Consider the following 26,397-nt stretch of genomic DNA (forward strand, 5'->3'; position numbering starts at 1 on the left):
CAAAAGCAAAACCTCTTCCCCAATATAATACATATCCTGGTTTCCATTCTGAGGTCAACACATCTTTAAAGTATACAGGCTGATTTAATTTGGTATTTTTTTTCTATTATCCAATGTCTCTCTGCAGCTGTTGTTCCTTTCTCATTAGCATTGAGAAAATTCAGAGTTAATAGAGCGTTATGTAATCTATTTCTGGGGGTTTTTTGGTACCCCTTTCTGTTTATTTAGCATATCTTTTAGAGTTCAATTTGATCTTTCTATGACTGCTTGGTCTGTAGGATTATGTGGCATACCTCTGATCTTTCAGCATTTACATCAATATCTGGTACAAGTTTTTTATTATAAGACCACTTAGCAATTCGTGATACACATCCTCTACGCCACATCCAAATCCATTTGCATGACAAAATTTATTCTCTTTCTATTCAAGGACATTCTTTCAAAATGTGGTTCTACCTGGTGACCCTTGTGGTCCTTTACCAACTTCTGCGTTGGTACCGTGAGAGGCAGGTGGTGAGCCATCTCCAAGACAAGTATGTCTTCATCACGGGCTGTGACTCGGGCTTTGGGAACCTGCTGGCCAGACAGCTGGACAGGAGAGGCATGAAGGTGCTGGCTGCATGTCTGACCGAGAAGGGAGCTGAGGAGTTGAGAAGGAAGACATCAACCAGGCTGGAGACGGTGATCCTCGATGTCACCAAGACAGAGAGTATTGTGGCAGCCACTCAGTGGGTGAAGGAGCGTGTTGGGAACAAAGGTACAAAGAAATACTTTCACTATTAATTTGAATATTCAAAATTGGACTGTCATTTTTCTTCCTCTCTTTTTAAATATTCAATATAGTGGTATTTATCTATTTTCATTTTAAAATTCATTCTTCGATAATTTCATACAGCACATTTTTTTTTGTATTCTTTTCTGTCCCCCAACTCCTCCCAGCCCCTCCCCCAACCCAATTTCATGTTCTTTCTCTTAAAAATAAAAACAAAAAGCCGGGCGTGGTGGCGCACGCCTTTAATCCCAGCACTCAGGAGGTAGAGGTGGATGGATATCTGTGAGTTCAAGTCCAGCCTGGTCTACAAAGTGCGTTCCAGGACAGCCAGGACTGTTACATAGAGAAATCCTGTCTCTATGGGGAAAAAAAAACAAAGCGAGCAAACAAACAAAAAAACCCACTACAAGGGGTCTGATTTGTGCTGCCTGACTGCTCCTGAGCATGGGCCCTGCCCTAGAATGTGTTGATCCCCTGAAGTGTCATCCCCTGAAGAAAACTGATTTTCCCTTACAGAACACTTGCCATTGTTAATAGTTTCTTGGTTAGTGGTAGGACTTTGAGTCCACTTCCCCTCCGTTGTGCAGGGACTTTGTCCAGCTTGAGCTTGTGAAGGTTTTGTGCATGTTGTCGCAATCTCTGTCTTAAAAAAGCTATTTATTAAAAAGTTATTAGTTTTTTTAGAATTGTATAGTATGTTTTGATCATATTTGTGCCTCTCCCAACTCTTTCCTGCCAACCCAACTTTGTGTCTTCTTCTCCTTCTCCTTCCACTGTTCATATATTTTTGGACGTGTAGCCTTCTACTAGAGCGTGGTTAATTTACCAGGGGCTACACTCCCAGCAGCTACCGATTGCTAATAACTCCTCTGCCATGGGTGGGTCTTGGTGCCCACCTCTTCTCTCCGTATAGGAATTTCGTCTGGTTGAACTTGCACAGACCTCGAGTGTGTTGTTACAACAGCTGTAAGTTCCTATGGGCAGCCTTCCCTTTGTGTCCTGAATATGCCGTTTCTGTGTAATCGTCCACTGCCGCTGGTTCTGACATCCTTGCTGCCCCTCTCCTCTGATCCCTGAACCTTGGGCACCGGAGTATGACACAGATGTCTCACTTACATCTGGGCATTTAAGTCTGTACTTTGATCAGTTATTGGGTCTCTGTGTTAATCACCATCCATGACAAAGGAAAGCTCCTCTGATGAGGGCTGAGAGATGCATTAATCTAAGGGTATGACGATAACTCAGGATTTAGCACTATGCCTATTCATCAGGACAATAGTAGGAGGTTCTCCCCAAGGGCCCCGATAATGGTGCCAGGTAAGGGATTATTCATTTTGTGGTGTGGACTTTAAGCCCAAGAAGAAAGCGGTTGGCTATTCCCGTGATGCTTGTGGCACTATTACACTAGTGAGCGTGTCTTGCCAGGCCAATCACTGTCACAGTTCACAGCATTCACGCCTGGGTAAGACTGATGACTCGTTTCCGCTTATAGCACAGCACTTTATGACTATGAAAAAGAGCCAGTAGTAATGAATCTTCTAGGTCAGGACCAGCTTGATTTCTCCATGACCTACGACTCAAGAATGTTTTCATCAACAGAGACTTACTGTCAAGTGAGAGTTTCTAGCTCCATCTGGCCTACTCACCCTAAATCAAGGTGCCATGACCTTTTGTCGTGTTTTGTTTCCTTGGAAACGTTTGCATGTTATACAGAAATGTTACATGAAAAATGAACTCCATGCATTTATAGACAAACTTTAAAATTTTTTTCTAAAGACTTTATTTTATGGGTTATGGGCGTTTTGCCTCCATGAATGTCTTCTGTGTACCACTTGTGTGCCTGGTGCTCATGGAAGCTAGAAGGAAGTATTGTATACCCTGAGACTAGAGTAAGAGAGAATTGAACCCAGGTCCTCTGGAAGAGCAGCCAGTGATCTTAACTCCTGAGCCATCTCTCCAGCCCCAAGAAATAATTCTTTACGTTCAGGAGAGTTTTAGATTTCATTTCTTCTGTGAAACCCATGCTGTGACTATAAGCAACCACACTTGACTTCCCTGACCAAAGCTTTTGTTCCACATTCTCCACTACTAAACTTTATAATACACATGGTTTTCACTTTAGTTCTTACAGAAAGTTTGTTAATCTAACTTATCAAGTTAGATTTTTTTCCTTTAAAATACATGATTTGTTATTATTGTATGGGGCATGCACGTGCCGTGGTGTGCATGTGGGGATCAGAGAACTACTTCATGGAGTTTACTCTCTCCTTCCCTCTTTACCTGGGTTCCAGGGATCAAACTCAGGTCATCTAAGGCCTGGCAACCACTTTACCTGCTGAGCCATCTCATCAGTCCAGATTTTTCTTGTGTTGTTATTATTATCTTTTTTTTTTTTAACAGTCTCACTTTGTAGCCTTGACTAGCTGGGAACTCCTATGTAGACCAGGCTGGCCTTGAGCTAGCAGCAATTCTCCTGCCTCTGCCTCCTGAATGCCCGGATAACAGGCATGTGCGTCTATGTCTATGGCCAGTTCCATCATTCTTTCTTGAGAATCTTCCATCTAAAATTACTTTCTTCTGACTGAATACATTCCTTAGGACTTAAAGTCCAGAAGGTATTGTGGAAACCTGCCACCTCTAGAATTACTAAAGTTAAAGTTCACAGGTTGACAAATTCCCTTAAAAATCAAAACCAGAAATCCTCAATTTATTTTCTCTAGATTATTGCATTCCTTATCATTTGGTCTGACCTTTTTTTATTTTTATTTTTATTTTTTTTTTTTAAAGATTTATTTATTTATTACACATACAGTGTTCTGTCTACAAACCAGAAGAGGGTGCCAGATCTCATTATAGATGGTTGTGAGCCACCATGTGGTTGCTGGGAATTGAACTCAGGACCTCCGGTAAAGCAGCCACTGCTCTTAACCTCTGAGCCATCTCTCCAGCCCTGGTCTGACTTTTAATAATTTTTTATTGATAGGATCGAGTGGTGGTGTACACCTTTAATCCCAGCATTTGGGAGGCAGAGGCAGGTGGAGAAGTGAGTCTATATAGTGAGTTTCAGGATAGCCAGGGCCACATAGAGAGAACCTGTCTCACACACACACACACACACACACACACACACACACACACACACACACACCAGAAACAAAACAAAACAATCCAACAACACCAATTACCGAAACAAAACAACAATAAAAATAAACCTGTCTTAGGGTTACTATTGCTGTGCGACACTATGACCAAAGCAGCTTGGGGAGAAAAGGGTTTATTTGACTTATGCTTAACTATCACTGTTTAGCATTGAAATGAGACAGGACAGGGACTCAAACAGAGCAGGATCCTGGAGGCACAAGCTGATACAGAGGCCATGAAGGGGTGCTGCTTACTGGCTTGTTCATTATGACTTGCTCAGCCTGCTTTCTGATAGAATCCAGGACCACCAGTTTAGGAATGGCACCATCCACCATGATTGACGGCTGGGCCCTCCCCCAACAATCCCTAATTAAGAAAATGCTCCATGGCTGCAGCCTATGAAGACATTTTCTCAATTGAGGCTCCTTCCTTTCACATAACCCTAGCTTGTATCATGTTGACATAAAACCAGGCAGCACAAAACCTCCAAACCAAAAGCCCCTGTCTACTGATATATTTAAGATATGTATTTCCAGACATGGTAATTTACAGTTGTAATCCCAGCTCTTGGGAGGTGGAAGGAGGAGGATTGTTAGTTATAGGTCAGCCTAGGCTATGGAAGGAGATCTCAATTTATTCATTCATTCATTTATTTATTTAGTTTTTTGAGACAGGGTTTCTCTGTGTAGCTTTGCACCTTTCCTGGAACTCACTCTGTAGCCCAGGCTCACAGAGATCCGCCTGGCTCTGCCTCCCAAGTGCTGGGATTAAAGGCGTGCGCCACCACCGCTGCCGCTGGGCTTTCAACTTTTTTTTTCTCTAGCATTTTTAGTTGTTTATTAGCAGGAAAACTGGCCAACATAAGTCATTGTTATTTTCATCAGAAATCCAAGCCTTGATTTACATTCTGTTGTTTCAGGACTCTGGGGTTTGGTTAATAATGCAGGCGCTTTCCCACCGTTTGCTTACATGGAGTGGCTGAAACCCGAGGACTACATGGATACCTTTCAAGTGAACCTGTTTGGTTTGATTCAGGTGACTCTGAGCATGCTTCCTCTGGTGAGGAAGGCTCGGGGCAGGATCGTCAATGTCTCCAGTGTTTTGGGAAGAATTGCCTTCTGTGCGGGATTCTACAGTTGCTCCAAGTATGGGGTTGAAGCGTTTTCAGATGTACTAAGGTAACTGACTCCATAAGGATAAAAACCAAAAGTCCCAAATGCGTCACTGCCGCGGACACTGTGCTCTGAGCTTCCGCAGGCTGTCTGTTCCATCTCTCCGCACATCTGTTGCACTGTCTGACACAGGGTCTCACTCTGTGACCCAGTCTGGCCTGGGTCTCTCTCTATAGGTCTTGTTGGCCTCAAGCTTAGGCTCTCCTCCTGTCCTGGCTTCCTGCATGCTGAGATTACAGACATGAGCCACCTAAAATCCCTTGTTGGTTGTTTTGAAACAGGGTTGTAGGGAGCCCAGGCTGACCTCTGCCTTGCTTTCAGGTAGCTGAGGCTGGCCTTGAACTCCTGAGCATCCTAGTCCAACTTTCCCAGTGCTGGGGTTACAGGTGTGTGCTATCAGCTATCTAAAAACCAATCAACCAATCAATCAATCTTTTTTTTCAGACAGGATCTCACTATGTACCCCTGGCAGGCCCTCTAACTCAAAGAGATCTGTCTGCCTTGCCTCCCAAGTGCTTGGATTAAAAGCATGCATTACCACACTGGTCTGGTTCAAAAATCCCATACGTGGGTATTATTACTAATTCATGGAAACTGAGACCCAAACTTAAGTTTTTTTCCAAAACTCAGCTGTCAGTCAAGGTTTGGCAGAATGGTGTTCTAACCCAAAGTCCTTATCTTCTGCGGCTACATCACAGTTAGTTCTCAAGATTCATCCCTTACAAGATTCCCCTTCTGCAGGGAGGATGGCTTTTGCTTTTCTTCCTGGAAGAACTGCAGAGAGGAGGTTAAATATTTGCCTATGTCATATGTAATAATAGACAGAGCCACTGTCTAGACCTAAGACCAGCTCTCCTCTAGTCAAGTACCGTGGTCCAATCAGCTGTGGACGTAGGAACATGTGTAGTCAGTCCACCACCTGGTACAACATATTTTTGTACAAACTCCCTTTAGCAGGACTTGATCTTGGGAAAAGAGGCTTGAATATGATCTTGTAGTAATCATTAGCTTCCCATGGCTCCTATAATACATTATCACAAGGAATTTAAAGTTTGTGGTGTTTTAAAACAACACAGTTATCCCCTCAGAGTTCTTCAGAGTCAAAAATCTGGTGAGGTTGTTGACAGAGCCTCATTGTGTCTGAAGGCTCCAGTGGAGAGTCTGTCACTTGCCTCTTCTAGGCTGCTCACCATCTTCCTTCTCTGGATGTGGGCCCTTTACTCACTGAAAATTTTGAGGTGAGGAACTCAGTATTAACATGCTCAGTTCATGCATATAAAACACCTAGCGGCCAGGCAGTGGTGGCGCACACCTTTAATCCCAGCACTCGGGAGGCAGAGCCAGGAGGATCTCTGCGAGTTCGAGGCCAGCCTGGTCTACAGAGCGAGAGCCAGGACAGGCTCCAAAACTACACAGAGAAACCCTGTCTCGAAAAAACAACAACAAAACAAAACAAAAAACAAAACAACCACCTAGCACAGCACCATCACAATCAATGCTATTTTCTTCGTTACTGGTCTTCTGTTCCCCTCCTGGGTACTTAACGCTTTTATTTTATGTGTATGAGCGCACATCTGCATGTGGGTGTCTGCACTGTGTCCACTGTCTGCGTACAAGTGTTTCTCTGAATGTAGATGTGTGTACCATGTCCATCTCTGGTGCTTGCAGAGGTCAGAAGACTGTGTCAGATGCCCTGGGACCTGAGTTATGGCCGGTTGTAAGGTGCCATGTGGGTGCTGGTAAACAAACCTTTGTCCTCTGGAAGAGCAGCTTGTGCTCTTGTTAAAAGAGCCGCGTAGGGGTTGGTGAGACAGCTACAGTGGGGGAAGGCATGTGCTGCTGAGCGGAGAGCCATCCTGAACACCTGCGTGCGGGGGAGGGGGGGGGAGCTGAGATCCATCCTGAACACCTGTGGGGGGGGGGAGCTGAGATCCATTCTGAATACCTGCGTGTGTGTGTGTGTGTGGGGGAGCTGAGATCCATCCTGAACACCTGCGTGCGGGGGGAGGGGGGTGGGGGTGGGGGGGAGGGGGGAGCGGAGATCCATCCTGAACACCTGTGTGCGGGAGGGGGGAGGAGCTGAGATCCATTCTGAACACTTGCGTGCAGGGGGGAGAGGACTGACTCCTCCCAGTCGGACTCTGACCACCTACAGACACGATGTAGTAAACACACACACACACACACACACACACACACACACACACATACACACACACCTGCCAGTTGGACTTTGACCTCCAACAGATATGATGTGGTAAATACATACACACATATACATACACACAGAGTAAAATAAAATTCAAATAAAGCAAAAGAATGGTTCAGATGATCAGATTAATGGTTATAGGGGTTGGTGTAATCGTGTTCCAATTATTGAATGTTTAAATGTTTATTGTTTTTCCTATTTCTCTGTCCTTTATTTTATGCTTTTGAGACAGGGTCTCACTATGTAGCCATGGCTGGCCTGGAACTCTGTAGACCAGATTGGCCTCAGATCATGGAGATCCACCTGTCTCTGCCCCCTAAGTGCTGGGATAAAGGTGTGCCCACTACACTTGGCACTCTGTCCTTAAAAATTTGCAGTAAAGCTATTGTTATAAGTGTGTGTGTGTGTGTGTGTGTGTGTGTATGTATGTGTGTGTGCGAGAGAGAGACAGAGACAGAGAGACAGAGAGAGACAGAGAGACAGAGAGAGAGAGACAGAGACAGAGAGTTTTACTTTGGGTTTTTGTTGCTGTGAAGAGACACCAGAACAACAGCAACTCTTACAAAGAAGACATTTAATTGAGGGTGGCTCCCTTACAGTTTCAGAGGTTCAGTCCATTTATGAGCGATGACGGGGGTGCATGATGGCCTGCAGGCAGATGTGGTGCTGGAGCTGAGAGTCCTATATCTTGACTCAGAGGCAACAGGAAGTCGACTGTCACACTGAGTAAAGAAAAAGACCTCACAGCCTGTCCCCACAGTGACACACTTTCAACAGAAGTTGTGGCCCAGATTAAAGGTATACCCTCCAGCCTCAAGATCTGGATTAAAGGCGTGTGTCATCCATCCATCCATCCATCCATCCATCCATCCATCCATCCATCCTCCTCCAACAAGGCCACACCTCCTAATACAGCCACTCTCTATGAGATTATGGGGTTATGGGAGTCAATTACATTCAAACTAACACACACACACACACACACACACACACAGAGAGAGAGAGAGAGAGAGAGAGAGAGAGAGAGAGAGAGAGAGAGAGAACTGAAAATAGTGATTATTTTCATCAAAGAAGGTAATTTACGTACTTTTATTTCAGGTGTGAGACTCAAGATTTTGGGGTGAAAGTCAGCATAATTGAACCTGGGAGCTTCAAAACTGGACTGACCCATGCAAACTTAATCCTTGAGAGAATCAAGAAAGTCTGGGAAGCAGTCCCCGAGCATGTCAAGGAAGCCTACGGACAGCAGTTTTTTGACGATTGTAAGTTACTCTGTGTATATGTAGGTCTGTGTGTGTGTGTGTGTGTGTGTGTGTGTGTGTGTGTGTGTATGTGTATGTGTGTGTGTACATGTGGAGAGCAGAGATGGACTTTGGGTGTCATCTCTCACTCCCCCACCTTAGTTTTTGAGACAAGGTCTCTGAATGAACTTGGTGACTGGCAGTCTAGAAAGTCCCGGGAACTATATTTCCATCCTACCATGCTGGAATTACAGACATGGCCTGGCTTTTTATGTGGGTTCTGGGGGTTTGTATGGCAAGCATTGTAGACGGACATTTTCTGTCCCAACTGCCCAGTCCCGAATACCCAAATAACGGACACAGAGGCTGAATATGAATTACAAATGCTTGGCTGATAGCTCAGGCTTGTTACTAGATAACTTACATTTAAATTAACCCACATGTCTATTTATGCTTTGCCACATGGCTGGTGGCTTGTTACCTCGTTTTCTACATGTCCTGCTTGCTCAGCGTCCGGCTGGCATTCTGCCTGACTGTGCTCTTCTCCTTCCCATCATCCTTAGTTTGGTTGCCCCACCTATACTTCCTGTCCGGCCAATCAGTGTTTTATTAAACCAATTTGAGTGACAAATCTTTACAGTGTAAAAGAGGACTATTCCACAGCAGAGCACTTTACCTGCAGTGTCACTAGCCCCAGAGTCTTTCTTTTGGTAGAGAGTATAGAGGTGGTGTGTGTGCTTATGTAAGAAAAAGAAAACACAGGTGACTTCTTTTTTTTTTTTTTTTTAAGATTTATTTATTTATGTATACAGTGTTCTATCTGCATGCATGCCTGCACGCCAGAAGAGGGCACCAGATCACATTATAGATGGTTGTGAGCCACCATGTGGTTGCTGGGAATTGAACTCAGGACCTCTGGAAGAACAGGCAGTGCTCTTAACCTCTGAGCCATCTCTCCAGCCCACAGGTGACTTCTTAGAGCACTCTCTGACATGCACCACATACTACGACAATACACACAACACACAACGATGAATACAATGCATGATTCTAGTTATATAAAATGCCCAGGCAAATCCATGGAGACAGATAGATTGGATGCTGCCTTGGTTTAGATAGAGTGGAGAGAAAAGAGTAGCTTCAGGGTTATGTGTTTGTGTGTGTATAAATGTATGTATATGTATTGTGGTTTATGTTTTAAGTGTGTGTTCATATATATGTGTGTATATGTATGTGTTTGTATGTGTGTGAGAGTATATACGTATGTGTGTATATGTGTGTGTGGTGTCATGTGGTGATCAATCCCAGGGCCACACATGTTCTAGGCAAGAACTCTGCCACTGAGCCACATTCCCATCCTACAGGGTTTATTTTAAGAATGTAGAAAATGGTCTAAAGTTCAAATGTGGTGATGGTTCTACAACTCTAAACACACTAAAAACCCATAGTTTGTACATTTTAACTGGCTGGATTTTATGATATGTAAGTTATAACTCAGCTAAAATGCACAAATTTATAAGTGAGGGCCAGCAATATAGCTTAGCTGGTAACAGTGTTGGCTACTTAAGCCCAATTACCTGTGTTTAATCTTTAGAACCCATATAAAGGTGTAGGATGAAACCAACCCCCCAAGGCTGCCCCCCCGACCCCCACACATGGGATGTGTCATGTGCAGACATATATAAATATATACACAATAAATAAATGAATAATAAAATTTTCAGTTGAAAAGAAAATCTGGGGCTGGAGAGATGGCTCAGAGGTTAAGAGCACTGACTGCTCTTCCAGAGGTCCTGAGTTCAATTCCCAGCAACCACATGGTGGCTCACAACCATCTGGTGCCCTCTTCTGGTCATACATGCTGTATACATAATAAATAAATAAATCTTAAAAAAAAAGAAAAAGAAAAGAAAATCTATGTACTTATGCTAAACCAGTCATGGAGTAGAGTTTTAAAAATAAAATTTACTGCTGGGCAGTGGTGGTGCATACTTTAATCCCAGCACCTGGGTGGCAGAGGCAGGCACATTTCTGTGAGTTGGAGGCCAGCCTGGGCTACAGAGGGAGTTCCAGGACAGCCAGGGCAGTTACACAGAAAAACCCTGTCTTGAAAATAAATAAAATAAAATTTACTAAGGCTGGATGTGTTTATACACACCTTTAATCCCAGCACATGGGAGGCAGAGACAGGCGGATTCTGTGAGTTTGAGGCCAGCCTGGTCTACAGAGCGAGATCCAGGACAGCCAGGGCTACACAGAGAGATCCTGACTCACAAACAAGCAAACAAACCCAATTCCTAGAATTAAATAAAAGCAAAGGTTTGGTTTTTATGCGTGTGGCTAGTGATTACCATATCAGGACACACAGGTCTGATCTGGAATCCTGGTCCTCACATAAGTTAACCCTAGTTAGCCTTCCGTGACCACACGCAACGAAATCTTCAAAGGATCCAGAGGAGAGACTGCTGACCTCCTAACTCTGCTTTCCTTCAGTGTGCAGCAACGCCGCACAAAAATTCAGGATGTGCAGCGCCGACCTGAGCCTGGTCACCGACTGCATGGAGCACGCGCTGACCTCCAGGCACCCACGCACCCGATACTCCGCGGGCTGGGATGCCCAGCTTATCTTCATACCTCTCTCTTACTTGCCTACGTCACTGACGGACTACATATTCAGATCTAGGTGCAAGCCAGCTCAAGCGGTCTGAAGGTTCCTGGTTCAGTGGCTCTTGGAGTGAAGAAATCATTTGTGTCTCTGTGATTGTTAGTTTGGACCCAAGCTATCTGTGCTAACAAGCTTTCTTGCCTAAACCATTTACCTGGCCATTCATTTCTTTTCTTTTCCTCTCCACCCCCCACAGACACCGGGTCTCACTCTACAACCCTGGCTGGCCTCGAACTCATAGAGATCTGCCTGTCTCACTCTTAGTCAAGATGTTCACATTACAAATATACCAAATTTACTACTATTCTAATCATTTTCTTGAGAATATTTCCATACTGTGTCATTCTTTCTCGTCCAATTAAACAGAGCCATATAAGAACATTTAACCTGTTTTTTTCTTGTGTACTTATGCATGTCTGTGTGTGGGTATGCGTGTGAGTGTGCAGGTGTCCCAGGAGGTCAAAGGTGACGGAATATAGGCAGTTGTGAGCCTCCCTATGTGGGGGCTGGGTACCGAACCTGGGTCCTTAGCAAGAGCATTGGCTGCTTTTAACAACTGAGCCATCTCTCCAGCCCACAACTGAGACTCTTTTTGCTTGTTTATTTGTTTTGTTTTTGTTTTTTCAAGACAGGGTTTCTGTGTGTAACAGCCCTGGCTGGCTGTCCTGGAGCTCACTTTGTAGACCGAACTGGCCTGGAATTCACAGAGATCCACCTGCCCCTGCCTCCTGAGTGCTGGGATTAACAGCAATACCACATCCAGCCTGTTTTTATTTATTTATTTATTTATTTATTTATTTATTTATTTATTTATTTATTTATTTATATATTTATTTATTTATATTATTTTTAATGATTTATTTTTATTTTATGTGCATGTATGACTGCAGGACAGAAGAGGGCACCAGATCTCATTACAGATGGTTGTGAGCCACCATGTGGGTACTGGGAATTGAACTCAGGATCTCTGGAAGAGCAGTCAGTGCTCTTAACCTCTGAGCCACCTCTCTAGCCCCTGATTTAACTTTTTTATTAAATGTTGTCATGGCTCTGAAGTCCAACCTAGACCATTCTGGAGTGAACCTTAGACCTTGTCCATCCTAAGGACTTTAAAACTAATACAGACTCACAAAAATAGAAAGTGCTTAGTACTGACTTTGATGATGAGCAAAATTTCCCCTAAAATAAATATCATGAGGTTTTGTGGAAAGAGCTTAGAGAAAGAATAAATCAATGTAAACATACACAATACTCACAAATAGGGGTCTCAGGATCAAAAAGCAACACATAGCATCATTTTTTCCCCAAAAATAATTTATAAATTCAGTGTGATTACAGTCCAATCAAAAGTCCAGCAGCATTTTATTTTCAAATTGAGAATTTGACTTTAAAATTTAATGCAAGAGCAAAAAGGCAGGAGAAGCCAAGAGAATTTTGACGAGTAAGTGGGGGAGACTCACTTTCCCGATCGTTGAGACCTAGCGTGCAGTTTGCTTATGTTATTACACCCCATTAACTCAGAGACGGAAGGCAAGACTGGACAAGATGCGCGGACTGAGAGAAGAGCTCTGGGTGGAAGCTTGATGCCGCAGAGGAAGCTTTATGAGAGGTAGGGAAATGGAGGGAGGGCAAGTTCTTTCTTTCAGAGAACAGCAACTTTGGATGTCGGCTGCCTGTCATGCACAGAAGCCACGCCCAGCGGAGCAATTGTGAAAAGCAAACATTTCAAACCTTCACAACAGCCCTTTAGGGAATGGAGGAGAGATGTCACTGGAGATGGAAGTGAGGTGACATATTTCCTAAGCTATGTGCTAAGTACATAAGGGTGGGGGCCAACTAAACATTACATAGTGTTTGACACAAATGTTTCCTTTTTTTAGTTCCTCATTATTAGTAGTATTTTGGGTTTATTTGGGGGGGTATGGTTTTTTTTTGTTGTTTGTTTGTTCATTTGTTTTTTTCCTGAGACAGGGTTTCTCTGTGTAACAGCCCTGGTACTCACTCTGTAGACCAGGCTGGCCTCCAACTCACAGAGATCCTCCTGTTTCTGTCTCCTGAAGCTGGGATTAAGGGTATGTGCCGCCATCGCCCGGTTTTAGTTTATTATGAATGTTTGTGTGTGTGCTCATGTACAGATGCATGCCATAGTACTTGTGTCCGGGTCATCAGAGGGTAATTTTTAGAAGTGGGTTCTCTCCTTCCAGCATTCATTCTGATGTTCAAACTCAAGCCATCAGGCTTTCATGGCAAGTGCTGTTAGTTAGCTACCAAGCCTGACAATCTTAGTTCGATCTCTGGCATTCACATAGTGGAAGGAGAAGACCAACTTTTACAAGGTGATCATCTGGTCAACCTTCAAATAGTAATAAAATAAAACATAGAGGCTATTTGGAGCTCTTCCAAATCTTGGAAGTTATTTCTCACTTTCCTTGGTAACTCTTAATAAATCTATATTTGCATTGCTCAGCACACACACACACACACACACACACACACACACACACACACACGCAAGTGTGCACGACACACACTTTACAGAAAGGTTAGTTTCTGCAATATTATATTACAAGAACTACCTTGGTGTGTTCCTAGTACCTCGCTTAGTGTAAATAGTATTTGTTGAATATAATAAGCCACATACTATATAAACATTATAGTTATGTAGTTATTTTGTGTGTGTGTGTGTGGGTGGGTGGCTGGCTGCATGTGCCATGGCTTGCATGTGTCGGCGAGAGGACACCTTGTAGCAGTTGGTCTTCTCCTTCCACTATGTGAATGCCAGAGATCGAACTAAGATTGTCAGGCTTGGTAGCTAATGTCCTTACCTGCCAAGCCATCTCACTGGCACCATATAATGTATGTATTTATAAATATATATGTGTATATATATTTACATGTGTATGCATGTGTGTACACACACACACACACACACACACACACATATATATATAAAATAGCATATTTTTGTTGTTGTTTGTTTATTTTTTGAGACACAGTTTCTCTGTGTAGTCCTGGCTATCCTGGATCTCACTCTGTAGACCAGGCTGGCCTCGAACTCACTGAGATCCGCCTGTCTCTGCCTCCTGAGTGCCACCACTGCCTGGTTAAAATAGAGTACTTTTATTTATTCTTCCCCTCAACTTCATGTCTCCTTTTTTTCATAAGCCCCTGGGTCTAATTAGGGCTGTCTGTGTGTGCAAGGGTGTGACATCATCTGCTGGAGCATGAACAACCTACTAGTGGCCACATCCCTAATTAAAAATTACTTTCTCGGGCTGGAGAGATGGCTCAGAGGTTAAGAGCACTGACTGCTCTTCCAGAGGTCCTGAGTTCAATTCCCAGCAACCACATGGTGGCTCACAACCATCTGTAATGAGATCTGGTGCCCTCTTCTGGCCTGCAGGGATACATGCAGATAGAACACTGTATACATAATAAATAAATAAATCTTAAAAAAAAAAAAAAAAAAGAGCTCTGTCCCGAGAGTCGCTCTCGGAATCCAGGGACTCAGTTGGCGGAGAAAAAAAAAAAAATTACTTTCTCATGCTGGAGAGATGGCTCAGCGGTTAAGACCCCTGGCTGCTCTTCCAGAGGACCCAGGTTCAATTCCCAGCATCCACATGGCAGCTCACAACTGTCTGTAATTCAAGTTCCAATGGATCCGACTCCCTCACAAAGACATACAGGTCAAACACCAATGCATATAAAAAAATTAAAATAAATTTAAAAAAAGATTTGTTAAAAAAAAATTACTTTTCCTCTTCCAGCCACAGTCAGTTGCCAATAGCTCCTCAGCTAGGGGGCCAATAGCTCCTCAGCTAGGGGTGGGGCCTCATGAGCCCCGCCCCCATGCATGCTCCTCAGTTGGGGGTGGGGCCTCATAAGCCCCGCCCCCATGCATGCTGCAATTTTGATAGCTTGATCTTGTGCAGGGAACCACAGCCACTGAGAGTCAATAAATGCAACAGTTGTGCCATGTCCAGAAAATAACACTTTACAGCTCTCGTTCCCAGTTCTTATGTTCTTTCTGCCTCCTCTTCTGCAGTGTCTCCTGAGCCATGGTGGCATCTAGTTATGGTAGGTAGCCAAGAGCAACGGCAATGGCCTGTGTTGTTTTGAGGGCCTCTGTAGCCGCCCCAGTCAATGACTTGCAGGGAGACATTCCGTGGCACTAAGATTTTGGTTTTTTGGGGGCAGGGTCTTACTATGTAGTAATGCATGCATGTTTGTACATGTGTTAGGATAATCATTTGCTGAAAACAACAAACATAGATTGAAAGCAACCTTATAAAATGAGTGTACACCCTACATGGGTGTTGCTTATGTTAGCACTGGTTTGTTATTGGCACAGCCATATCTGAATGGACAGCAGAAGTCATAAAGCCAGCACAGCTGCTTGACAAAGATCCAGCAGAGCTGAGCCATGTGATGGCTGCCATGCCACTTTTGGTTTACATCTCCACCTATTACATACTTGGGGCACTTTTAATATTTGTACAACCTGAGGATGTTGGATTGATAAAAAAAATCCCTTATGAATCATTTATGCCTTCTCTCAGGAATGCTGCTTCTGAGCTTACCCAGGAAAGTCCTGAACATACTCCCCCCCCCACACACACTTTGAGGGAGATATCCTTATCTACTTGAAGGTTTTCCTTACACCTTGGAGGTTGTGACACATAAAAAAGAAGCCAGAGGTCTCTTCATGAGGCTATGAGACATTCTTGAAACATCTGTCCCTGTACTTACACTGGAACAAGATATTCAAAACAAAGTAAATTAAAAAGATCAACAAGATTTGGTAGGCTAGAGGAGTTGGCCACAGCTCAGATTACAAGCCTCTTCCCACTGTACACTCAGACAATTACGTGACACACAACCCTAACCCACATAGAAACATATTGATAAACAAAGTACAGAGTGAAAAGGTGATAAAAGTATGAGGTGTCAGGACCTCCCTCTCTTAGAAGTTAGCTCATGCAGAGCTACTATAATGTCATGTGGCCAAAAAACAACAGAATTCCAAGATTAGACATATAGACAAATTCAATAAGGATATAATATAAACATCGATTGCATTATGCCAAAACTTGAATAATAACTACAACAGTTTTGGCCTAAAGATTTTTCCTGGGCACTCTGACCAGTAAGAGTTAATAATACACTGCCTGAGACATGGCAAAATGCCCAGGGTGACTTGAAGATTTTGTTTTGGTCCAATGTCCCTAAAGCAACCAAAACAACCAGCCTCAGCACAGGCTGTCATATGCCTCTAGATTCTCAAAAATTGGGTTTATGAGTAAGACTGATAACTCTGTTTATTAATGATGTCAAAACTTGAGGGAAAATGATTGGAAATGATAACTCTGTTCTGTCATAGTTTATTAATGATGACTAAAAGATGAGCAAAAGGAAGTGAAACACATGCCCCAAAACAAAAATGATATGATCTATGTTTTAAAACACCATAAATGTATTCCTGCTAACTAAATTCTGTATAAACAAAAAACACTCTGGCTGAAAGATTCTCCCGACCACCACGGCCTGGCTCACTTCCATCTCCCGCCGACTCCTTACACCCTCTGCAGGACCCATCCACCGCTGGGGAATGGCTCCCGGGGCGTTATCTGGGTCAGAGACAGAGATTTCATCCCTTGTTAAACACTGTTAATGATTCCTGCAAAATTTCCCTCATTCCTTTCCCATGTGACACTTTCTGTGCTGCTCAGTAAGAGAGAGAGTGAAGCCTTTTGTCAGAGGTGACGCACAGGCACAGAGACAAATTCACAGGACAGCCTTCAGGCAGGCCCAGATTCAGACCCAAGCAGCAGAAGGAAGACACAGGGGAGAGTGGAGGAGAGAACTCACATCTGGGGTTGCTCTTGGCCAAATGACACCAAGGGGAAGTGCTTTATTGATTTCTGTCCTTAATGCAACACCAGCGTGTTATTGGTGACTCCGAGTTTATTACTAATGAGTTCAAATGACTGAAGTTAATGAATTGTGTTCAAAAAAGTTCTAAGTGATCAACTTCTTATCTACATGTAAAGTTGTGTCTAATATATATAATAATATGTATATAAAGGGACTTTCAATTTGCCTAGCCACATCTCAAGCTCCTGAACACAAAATCCTGCTTCCTTAGCCCCTTGAGTAACTGCGACTCACAGATTTGTACCACCATGCTTGGCTTGTCTAACATAAGGTTTAAAAAAAAAAGATGAAGTATCACATATAGCACTAAAACTCTTAAAAAATGTAAATAGTTATATACAGATACAGGTACACAGGCCATACACAAGTATGTGTGAGAGAAATCTCCACGTCCTACGACACAAGTATATTGTGTCTTCCACAACAGGGTCTTTCTATCAAGTTCCTGAGGGTAACCAAGAGCAATGGTAGCAGCTGTAATGTTTGGGAGGGAGTCAATGGGACCTTGCTGACCAACAGCTGGACAAGAGGTAACCCATACCTGGCACTGAGCTTTTTAGATGATAGCCCCTGGTGTATGGGAGAGGCATTCCACCCACTCTATTATTGGGTAACACTGTTAAACTCCCTTTATATGTGTATACACACACACACACACACACACACAACACACTACAGACACACACACACAACCACACACAGACATATCACACATACACATCATACACATACACACACACCACACACACCACATACACACATACACAACTCTCTCTCTCTCTCTCTCTCTCTCTCTCTCTCTCTCTCTCTCTCTCTCTCTCTCTCTCTCGGAAACTCTACAGTAGTAGGTGTCCATATGGCTTTTTCAAAGATCTCTGGTGTTAGTTATCCCACCATCCTAATGTTTATTTTTTAACATTGACATGACCATATCAACCTACAGTTTAGCCACTAATTAAATGAAAAGTTGGTAACTTTTGACAGGGACGGGTTCAAATTTGATTGGTGGAAGGTCACAGCTTGTTTAAAAGTGAACACCTGAGCTCAAGTACATGTCACCGCTACAGATTTGTTTTTGTTTCATTCAAGACAAGGCTCTCTGTAGCTGTGGCCATCCTGGAATTTGATCTATAGACCTGGCTGGCCTCAAACTCACAGAGATCCGCCTGCTTCTGCCTCCCAAGTTCTGGGACTAAGTCTCTTTAAGGAGGGCACCTGTGGTGTGTCCCAGACTCCTCCATCTCATCCTCACCTTATTATCTACAGAAAACCAACTCTTTAAACCAAAGTATCAAGTCTGAAACAAACTCCCACTTCCACACACCTCAGTTTTAGGAGGAAGAACAGCATACTTTGCTGCTCCGTGACTCTAAAAGCACGCTTCACTCTCACGCATTGTGATCGCTTCTCATTAGGTGTAGGAGCTGTCGTGAAGAACAAACTTTTCCTCACCTTTATTGACCTGATTTTAAAAGTTGTTTCTAGATGATGTGTGCCATCGTGACAGCTCAAGCTATAAAAGTTTAAAAGGCACGGGGAAGGCTAGGATGGCTGTAATGATGTTGGGAGCATGAGTTACAGAAGGAAAGCTGGATGTCCCCCTCAGCCATCATTATTCGGCATCTGGCACCATTATTTGTCTCTTGCAAGTGGGTCTCAAGAGGGCTCCAAAAGAGATTGTTTCTTGAACAGAATAGTTGCTTAATAAATATTCATTGGATTTGAAAGTAGAGGTCGTCATTTAAGATCCCTGCCAACACAAAGAATAGCTCATTGGGATGTGCTGCGGGTTCCTGGTGTGGGTGGAAGTGATAACAGGAAGATGGTTTATGTGGTACATCCAGGACTCAGAGGCAACTGGATACAAAGTTCCTGGAACAACTTCTGATGTGATTTTATAATAAAGTTCCCTGGAGCTGAGGCGTCTTCAGTCTAGACCCAAGGAAATACGAATTCTCCTACACACTTCTTAGATCATTTTCTTTTAAATTTTATTTTAAAATTAACAGTACTTTTTATTTTGTTGTTGTTGTTGTTGCTGTTTTTCGAGACAGAGTTTCTCTGTGTAGCCCTGGCTGTCCTGGAACTTACTCTGTAGCTCAGGCTGGCCTCGAACTCACAGAGATCCACCTGCCTCTGCCTCCTGAGTGCCGGGATTAAAGGCATGCGCCACCACTGCCAGCTGTAACAATACATTTTGTTACAGAGAAAGATTAACTGGAGAGGGAAACTCCAGTTTTGTGGCTGCAGGGAAACTGTCATCCATGCTGGGTGAAGAATTTCTAGTCAGGCTACCCTGGGGTTACCCATGCTTCTGTAAGTAACCCTTCATCATGCTCCAAAGTCAGTCAAGAAACTCATCCACTCCTCAGGTTGAACTTTGGTGGGATTGATCTTGGGTTTATCAGCTGAGTTCTTATAAGGAGGAGCAGATATGGCTTACATTGCCCCAGGGAAGGAATTCTCAGAACAACTACTTTGGTCTCCTTGGGTGTGCATGAGCACACACAGGCGCACACACCTTCACTCTCAGAAAGGAAGCAAGCAAGCAAGCAAGAGACAGACAGACAGGAAAGAAAGAATTCAGGATGATGTAGTTAGCCACGACGGCTCAGGCTGGGCGGGGCACACAGGGAACATCGATAATATCCACCCTATTCGAGTTCCCCGACTGGTGGGAAGTTGGTGTCTGTTTAGAAATCTGCTTCAGAACTTACTTATGGACACTACACACATTCTTTTGTATGTGTAAATGATTCTGATTTTGAAGTTGGAGTAAGTCCCTGGCAGGAGCTGGCCTGTTTCTGCCTGCCTGACGTGATGGGACAGTGGCAGTCTCCGTCCTCAAGGCTGAGAGGAGAGCTGATGCTGAACTTCAGAGCAGAGCAGATCTAGGGTGAGAGGAGGGGACAGTCCAGCTGCCAGACTAAGGCTGAGAAGAGGCCTGGGCACTGCGGTGTTGAGTCCTGGCCGTGGGGGAGGCCTGTAGCTTTAAGAAGGGCTCGGGAGCAGGTGTTTGCACCTTCTCTGACCCCCCTGACCGAGCCATAGGCACCTGGCACCTTTATCCAGCCTCCCTCCTATGCTTGGCACAACCTTTGTTCTAAAGAGCAAGGTCCTCTGGCTCTCCCTGCAAGAGCCAGCTCGTTCTTCCCAAGAACTTTGTTCATGTCTCCCGCTTTGAACAGCTTCCCCTTTAGTATCACTGTTCACTTTTTTTTTGAGAGAGAGAGAGAGAGAAAGAGAGAGAGAGAGTGTGTCTTATGTGTCTTCAAACTTGGTTTGTAGCAAAGGACAATCTCGAGCTTTTGGACCCCTTGCTTCTACCTCCATGACGGGGTTACAGGTGTGGGCCCTATGCAGTGTTGGGAATTTGACCCAGGGCCTCACACATACTAGGCATGCTGTCTGACTTCTGAGCTACATTCTTCGCTCACTTGAAAGCCTTATCTGACTCTTCTAACCCAAACTTCTTTCTTATTCCGCTTCCCGTGGAACTCAGTCTGTACCACACATCTTGACACTGGGCTAGGATTAAAGCTGTGTTTGGATTACTGGGGGGACCTCCTGGCCCAGGGGTTAGCATATATGTCTGTAGTCCATTCGAAAAGGGTTGGATTTGTAGACTAACCCAGATACAGGTTTTCTATGTGCTGGTGCTGGTAGCCCTAGCTGAGGTTCTGGAACATCCTCTCACCCCTGAAGCTGAGGCCAGCTCCAGTTCTGGCTGCTCAGCTGCTTCTGCCTAGGGCCTCTCAAGTGTAAGCCCTTTTGATCTTTAATCCACGTGGTGGATGAACTGTTCAGTGTGGTTAAACCTCACGTTTTACTTGGGGCTTTGGGACCCAAATTCTAAGAGTCTTGGGAAGAAAATCTCATATGGAAGATTTTTAGTGGTTGGCACAGACTATTTTGTTTTATGTCATCTGTTGGCTTGTCTGCTCTGAGGCACAGGTTAAACTCTCTGAGTCACACTTGGGTTCACTTCCAAGAGTCTGTCCTCTTCCCCCTGAGAACGCAAGGGTCTAACAAAGTCGCCCAGTTCTGCCACCCACGACCTTCAATGGACGCTGGTTCCAACTCTTAGCAGTTTCCAGAAACTCAGCAGCTGAGTTTTCTGCAAGTGTAAATATAGACAAATCAAAGAAACTCATTCTAGTTGAACTCGTGCCTGAGTAGGCAATAAATTCAGAGACGGAAGGAGGGCTACTGGAATAGGCTTTTCACAGAACCATGATTGTGTTCCTTTGACAAAAAAAACCGAAAACTTGACGGCAGGCTGGAGAATGTTTTGCCTAACCTTGATAATAAAAGCAAAGTCACGGTTTTTTTTTTTTTTTTTTGTTAAAATGAGATGAAGAAGGCTGATTTGGAGGAGAGTGGAATGAAGGGATGCAGAGATCTCTGACTGCAACATGTGAAGACAGGTGAGGCAATTAACAAAAACATTGAATGATATATTTTAGCTAGATCTCATTAATTAACTTCTTTTGAGAAAAATAGAGTTTTCTAGCCTATTGGTAAATATTTTAAAAAATGATTTTTAAAATGATTTCCACCTGTGTTCTTAGGGGCAGGGATACGGATGGAGAGAGGGAGGGGCAGATGTAGGAGTCTTCTAGGTGATTGGAGATAAGAACTTCCTAAGTTGGGGCTAAATAGACTCCTGAATAAAAAGAGGAGCTGCAGGATGTTCTCTAATCAGAGAAGAACTAATCAGAGAAGATTAGATGAACTCTAATCAGAGAAGGTGTGAAACCTGGGTTCCCTCTGCAATCAGCAGACAGTGTGAATTCCAGCAGAGCAGGAATTTCAATACTTGGCCAAGAGAGAGAGTTAAGAGGATTAGCCACCTCAGATATGGGTGTTAGAGGCAGGAGGACACCATGGAAGGAGTAGTCTCACCTGGTTGTTTTGTTTTTATGTAGGAGTTTGAGGTGCCCAGGAGGTCACAGGAGTAGACTGGAGAGACTCTCAGAGTCACCCTCCTGGGTAGCATAGAGTTGACCCCTATCTGCAAGTGCGAGGTGTGATGTCTCTGCAGCTTTAACCTGGAAACTGAATCCAAGAGCTGAGATCTTAGTGGTGGTGAAGGTGTGAGGAGGGGTCCTGATCCACAGGCAGGTTCAAAGGTTGGGGTTTTGACTAGACTCACTCTCTGCGTGGATTTTGAGAGCCATAATGCAGAGGAAGACTTTGGTAGGAACTTATTTGCAACTTGGTGAAATTCCAGGTGTGTGGGGGAAGCCAAGTGTAGCTAGAGTTTTCCTGCCTGGCCCACAGTCAGGACAAATCTATCTCACCTGCCAGTCTCACAGCCACTCAGATCCAACCAAGCAAACACAGAGACTTATATTGCTTACAAACTGTATGGCCGTGGTAGGCTTCTTGCTAACTGTTCTTACAGCTTAAATTAATCCATTTCCATTAATCTATACCTTGCCACATGGCTCGTGCCTTACCGGCATCTTCACATGCTGTTTGTCATCGTGGCGGCTGGCAGTGTCTCTCTGACTCAGCCTTCCACTTCCCAGCTTTATTCTCCTCCTTGTCCCGCCTACACTTCCTGCCTAGCCAATGGCCAATCAGTGTTTTTTTTTTCTTTTTTTTTTTTTAAAGATTTATTTATTTATTATGTATACAGCATGTATGACTGCGGGCCAGAAGAGGGCACCAGATCTCATTACAGATGGTTGTGGGCCACCATGTGGTTGCTGGGAATTGAACTCAGGACCTCTGGAAGAACAGTCAGTGCTCTTAACCTCTGAGCCATCTCTCCAGCCCTGCCAATCAGTGTTTTATTTATTGACTAATTAGCAACACATTTGCCATACAGAACATCCCACAGCACTTCCCCCCCTTTTTTTTTCCAAAAAGGAAGGTTTTAACCTTAACAAAGTAAAATTACATATAATTTGGGAATTTGGGCGTAGCTTCTCTTACTACTTCCTGCTGGAGGGGGGCGCTGTATCTTATGGGGACACAAAGAAAATTTTAGGATCATGGAGTAGTCGGTGAGGCTGTATCGTCTGAGCCAATTGCCTTGAAACCATTCTGGATGTTGGATCATCTGGGCCATGGTGTCATCGGAGACCTTTCAGGGGGTCTTGGCTGGTCAAACCTGATGTATCTTAATATGGAACAAATCCATAGCCTTTGTCTTTCTGTGGGAACAAAAGCAGAGTCTCCTTTCCAAAGCAACATATCTTTATATCCAAATTTTGAAGTCAAGGTATCTTTAAAATATACATATTGGTTTAACTCAACATCTTTTACGATCAAATGTTTTTCTGCAGTTAAAAATCCCAAAGACAACACAATCCAGATTCTCTGTGTAATATTCATCTTTACATGGCTTATTTTTTATATTAATTTTACTGTCTCTTTAAAGACTTTATTTTTTAAAACTATGTATTTGTTTATATAACTGTATATATCACCTTTTTTGTCTCTTTCAAGCCTACGTATATTTTACACACATTGTAAACTATTACATCTGAATCTGTCTTATTGTGAATCTATTGCTTTAAACTGCAGCAGCTGTGGCTGCTGGCTCCGCCCACCTCAGCTTCCCAATGTGGCGGCGGTACATTTACCACCAGCTCTGGGAGCTATCATGGGTCTCTATGCTTTTATCCAAGCAGTGTGTAGCCCAGAAACCTCTTTTTTTTTTTTTTTTTTTGTACTAGCAAAGGCTAAATCCACCACGCAGCTTAATGTGCCACTTGCAGAGGCCTCATTCCTGCCATACTGCAGGTTGAGCGCACACACTAGGAACCCACCAGTAGCTCAAACCGGCAGCTGCCACTCATTTGAGAGAGACAATTAGGAACTGTTTTTAGCTCCGTTTTAGAATCTTTTTTCTCAGTTTTTAGGTGGAAACTCTTGCCACCACGTTGGACGCCATTTGTAGATATAACCAACCGTCTTTTTAAATAAGAAACACAGAACCAATGCAAAGAAGAAAGCCAAGATGTCAGAGCTAAGAGCTAAAACCTTACCCTTCCTCCTGCAGTGATCCTACCTCTCCGAACCAGAACTACCCCTGTGTTAAAGTCTTTATATATAGTTCCTGTTCTGCCTTTTCATTGGTTGTAAACCCAACCACATGACCGCCTCGTCACGGCCTGTCTGTATAGGCCTCCAGGTTTTCCATGCTTGGTATTGAGATTAAAGGCATGTGTATCCAATAATGGCTGTATCCCTGAACACACAGAAACTTACCCAGCTCTGCCTACCAAGTGCTGGGATTACAAGTGTATGCCACCACTGCCCTGCTTTCCTATGGCTTGCTAATAGCTCTGTCCCCCGGGCAACTTTATTTATTAACATACAAATAACATTTTAATACAAATAAAATATCACCATAGCCAAGATTTAATCATTTAGGATTATAGAAACCAGGGGAAAAAAAAAAACTGCCTAAAGGGCTGTCTTACTGTTCTATTGATGTGAAGAGACAACATGTCCAATGCGTTTAACTGGGGACTTGCTGACAGTTTCAGAAGCTTAGTCCATTTATCACCATGTTGGGGAGCATTGTGGCATGCATGGTGCTAAAATTGTAGCTGAGAGCCTGAGAGAACTGTGCTGTGGGATGGTCTGTATATGCTCTGATTGGTCAATAAATAAAACACTGATTGGCCAGTGGCCAGGCAGGAAGTATAGGTGGGACTAACAGAGAGGAGTATGAAATTTAAAAAATTTTGGGTGTAATTAAATTAGATTAGCTTTATTAGTTGATCAAATCTGTTCCTAAGCACGACTGAGAACAAGTCAATTTGTTATGACTTTAAATAAATTATTGAACCTATGAGATAGAAGAGTTACAAGTAACTACTGGTTTAAGGGAATTAATAGTGATCAAATAATTTTCAATGAATTCATAGTTTTAAATTTTTGATTTTTCAAAACTATGATCCAATTCTTTCTGTGATGCAGTGAAGATTTCCAGGTGTTTGGTAGATGTGGACAATGGGACTGGCTGGCTGCAGTAAGAACAAGGATTCTGTTTTCTGGGTTTTTTGCCTCCTTTTTTTTGGGGGGGGGAGGAGTTCTGGGTTTCTTGTCAAGTTGCTTAAAGAGAAATAAATTAAAGGTCTCCGTGTTATAAATTTGAACTACAGATCTCTGCTGCTATGTGGAGCCATGAAAAGGCTTTGTTTGCTCAAATCTCCAGATGATGAAATTTCACTCTCTACAAACAGAAACAGCCCCTTGGAACCCAGGCCATCGGAGAGCAGAGGGCTGAGAAGAATAGCAGGCAATATTAACTCCATATGAATTTTGAAATCGGCGATGGGAGGGATATGGGCCACCTGCAAGTCCGGCAGCTTAAATTACAGAGAAAACCACAACTTAACCAAATCCTGGGCCTGCTGCCAACTAGGAGGACAAAGCTGGTTTGTCTGGGTGACAGTGAGCGCCTGAGTTGCAGTCCTTTGGGATCTGCTGGTGTCTGAACACAGACAGCCGTTTTTAAGTCCCTCCTTCCACTCCACATTCACCGAGTAATCGGGAGGGTACGGCCTTACATATGATTTAGGACTCATTCTCTCTGTCGTTCCTGTGTGTCCTTTTCTCAACAACAAAAGTGCATGGGTTTGTCTCTATATTTTATATCCTGTTTATTTCAAAGCTTACTGGACACACGATTTTGTAGGCAAAATTAGATGTTAGTAATTTTATACTCTAAATTTCTAGTTTGGTGGGTGGGGGTAACTTTGCAGAGTCTGGGTTTAGTGTTGTGCTGGGGGAAAACAGGCTGGCAGGCACTATTAGTGTTTTTTTTTTGTTGTTGTTCAATGGTTGGTGGGCCTAAGCTGGCTTGAGGCCCCTTTAAAAAATGAACCATCAGAATTCACTTCTCACAGTAATGCCATACTTGTCTTTGACATGCCCTGTTCAGTCCTCCAGAAAATAAATATTAACTTTGAATGGAGAATTTGATCGCTCCCTGTCCAAAGGTCTGATAGGGCAGAAGAGAATCATAAAGTGTGTCGACATTTCTTATCTACCTCACACACAGAGGTAGGGGTCAAATCAGGTCCCAGGGTCTCACACCTATTACCCAGGCAGTAATCTACTACTGAGCTACACTCTCAACTTGTGAAACTCCTACGAAAAACTAAAGTGTTAAAGGTTATATCTCTACATCTATCTACCTATCTACCTATCTACCTAATCTATCTATCTATCTATCTATCTATCTATCTATCTATCTATCTATCTATCTACCTACCTACCTACCTACCTACCTACCT

At 43.5% G+C, this 26,397-nt stretch overlaps 1 protein-coding gene across 2 annotated transcripts; it reads left to right on the forward strand.

Moving 5' to 3' along the window:
- Window positions 1–435: 435 nt before the first annotated feature.
- On the forward strand, window positions 436–11,448 carry LOC131895212 (17-beta-hydroxysteroid dehydrogenase type 6-like). Of its 2 annotated transcripts, none has more exons than XM_059245628.1 (4): window positions 436–757; window positions 4,833–5,091; window positions 8,393–8,556; window positions 11,029–11,448. In XM_059245628.1, exons 1-4 carry the CDS (start codon window positions 445–447, stop codon window positions 11,241–11,243), a joined length of 951 nt encoding a protein of 316 aa, XP_059101611.1. In that variant the 5' UTR covers window positions 436–444; the 3' UTR covers window positions 11,244–11,448. The 2 variants fall into 2 exon arrangements, with proteins under 2 accessions (XP_059101611.1, XP_059101610.1); XM_059245627.1 differs by having other exon boundaries at window positions 445–757; window positions 8,393–8,560; window positions 11,036–11,448.
- The last annotated feature ends 14,949 nt before the right edge of the window (window positions 11,449–26,397 follow it).

The sequence above is a fragment of the Peromyscus eremicus genome, chromosome 18 (genome assembly GCF_949786415.1).
Source record: "Peromyscus eremicus chromosome 18, PerEre_H2_v1, whole genome shotgun sequence".
Classification (NCBI taxonomy): domain Eukaryota; kingdom Metazoa; phylum Chordata; class Mammalia; order Rodentia; family Cricetidae; genus Peromyscus; species Peromyscus eremicus.

Bases quoted from the DNA above. Each gene is read 5' to 3' on its own strand.
- LOC131895212 (XM_059245628.1), top strand. From the start codon at position 445: ATGTGGTTCTACCTGGTGACCCTTGTGGTCCTTTACCAACTTCTGCGT. The intron at 758-4,832 runs GTACAAAGAAAT...CTGTTGTTTCAG, and splicing joins GGAGCGTGTTGGGAACAAAG to GACTCTGGGGTTTGGTTAAT. The intron at 5,092-8,392 runs GTAACTGACTCC...CTTTTATTTCAG, and splicing joins GCGTTTTCAGATGTACTAAG to GTGTGAGACTCAAGATTTTG.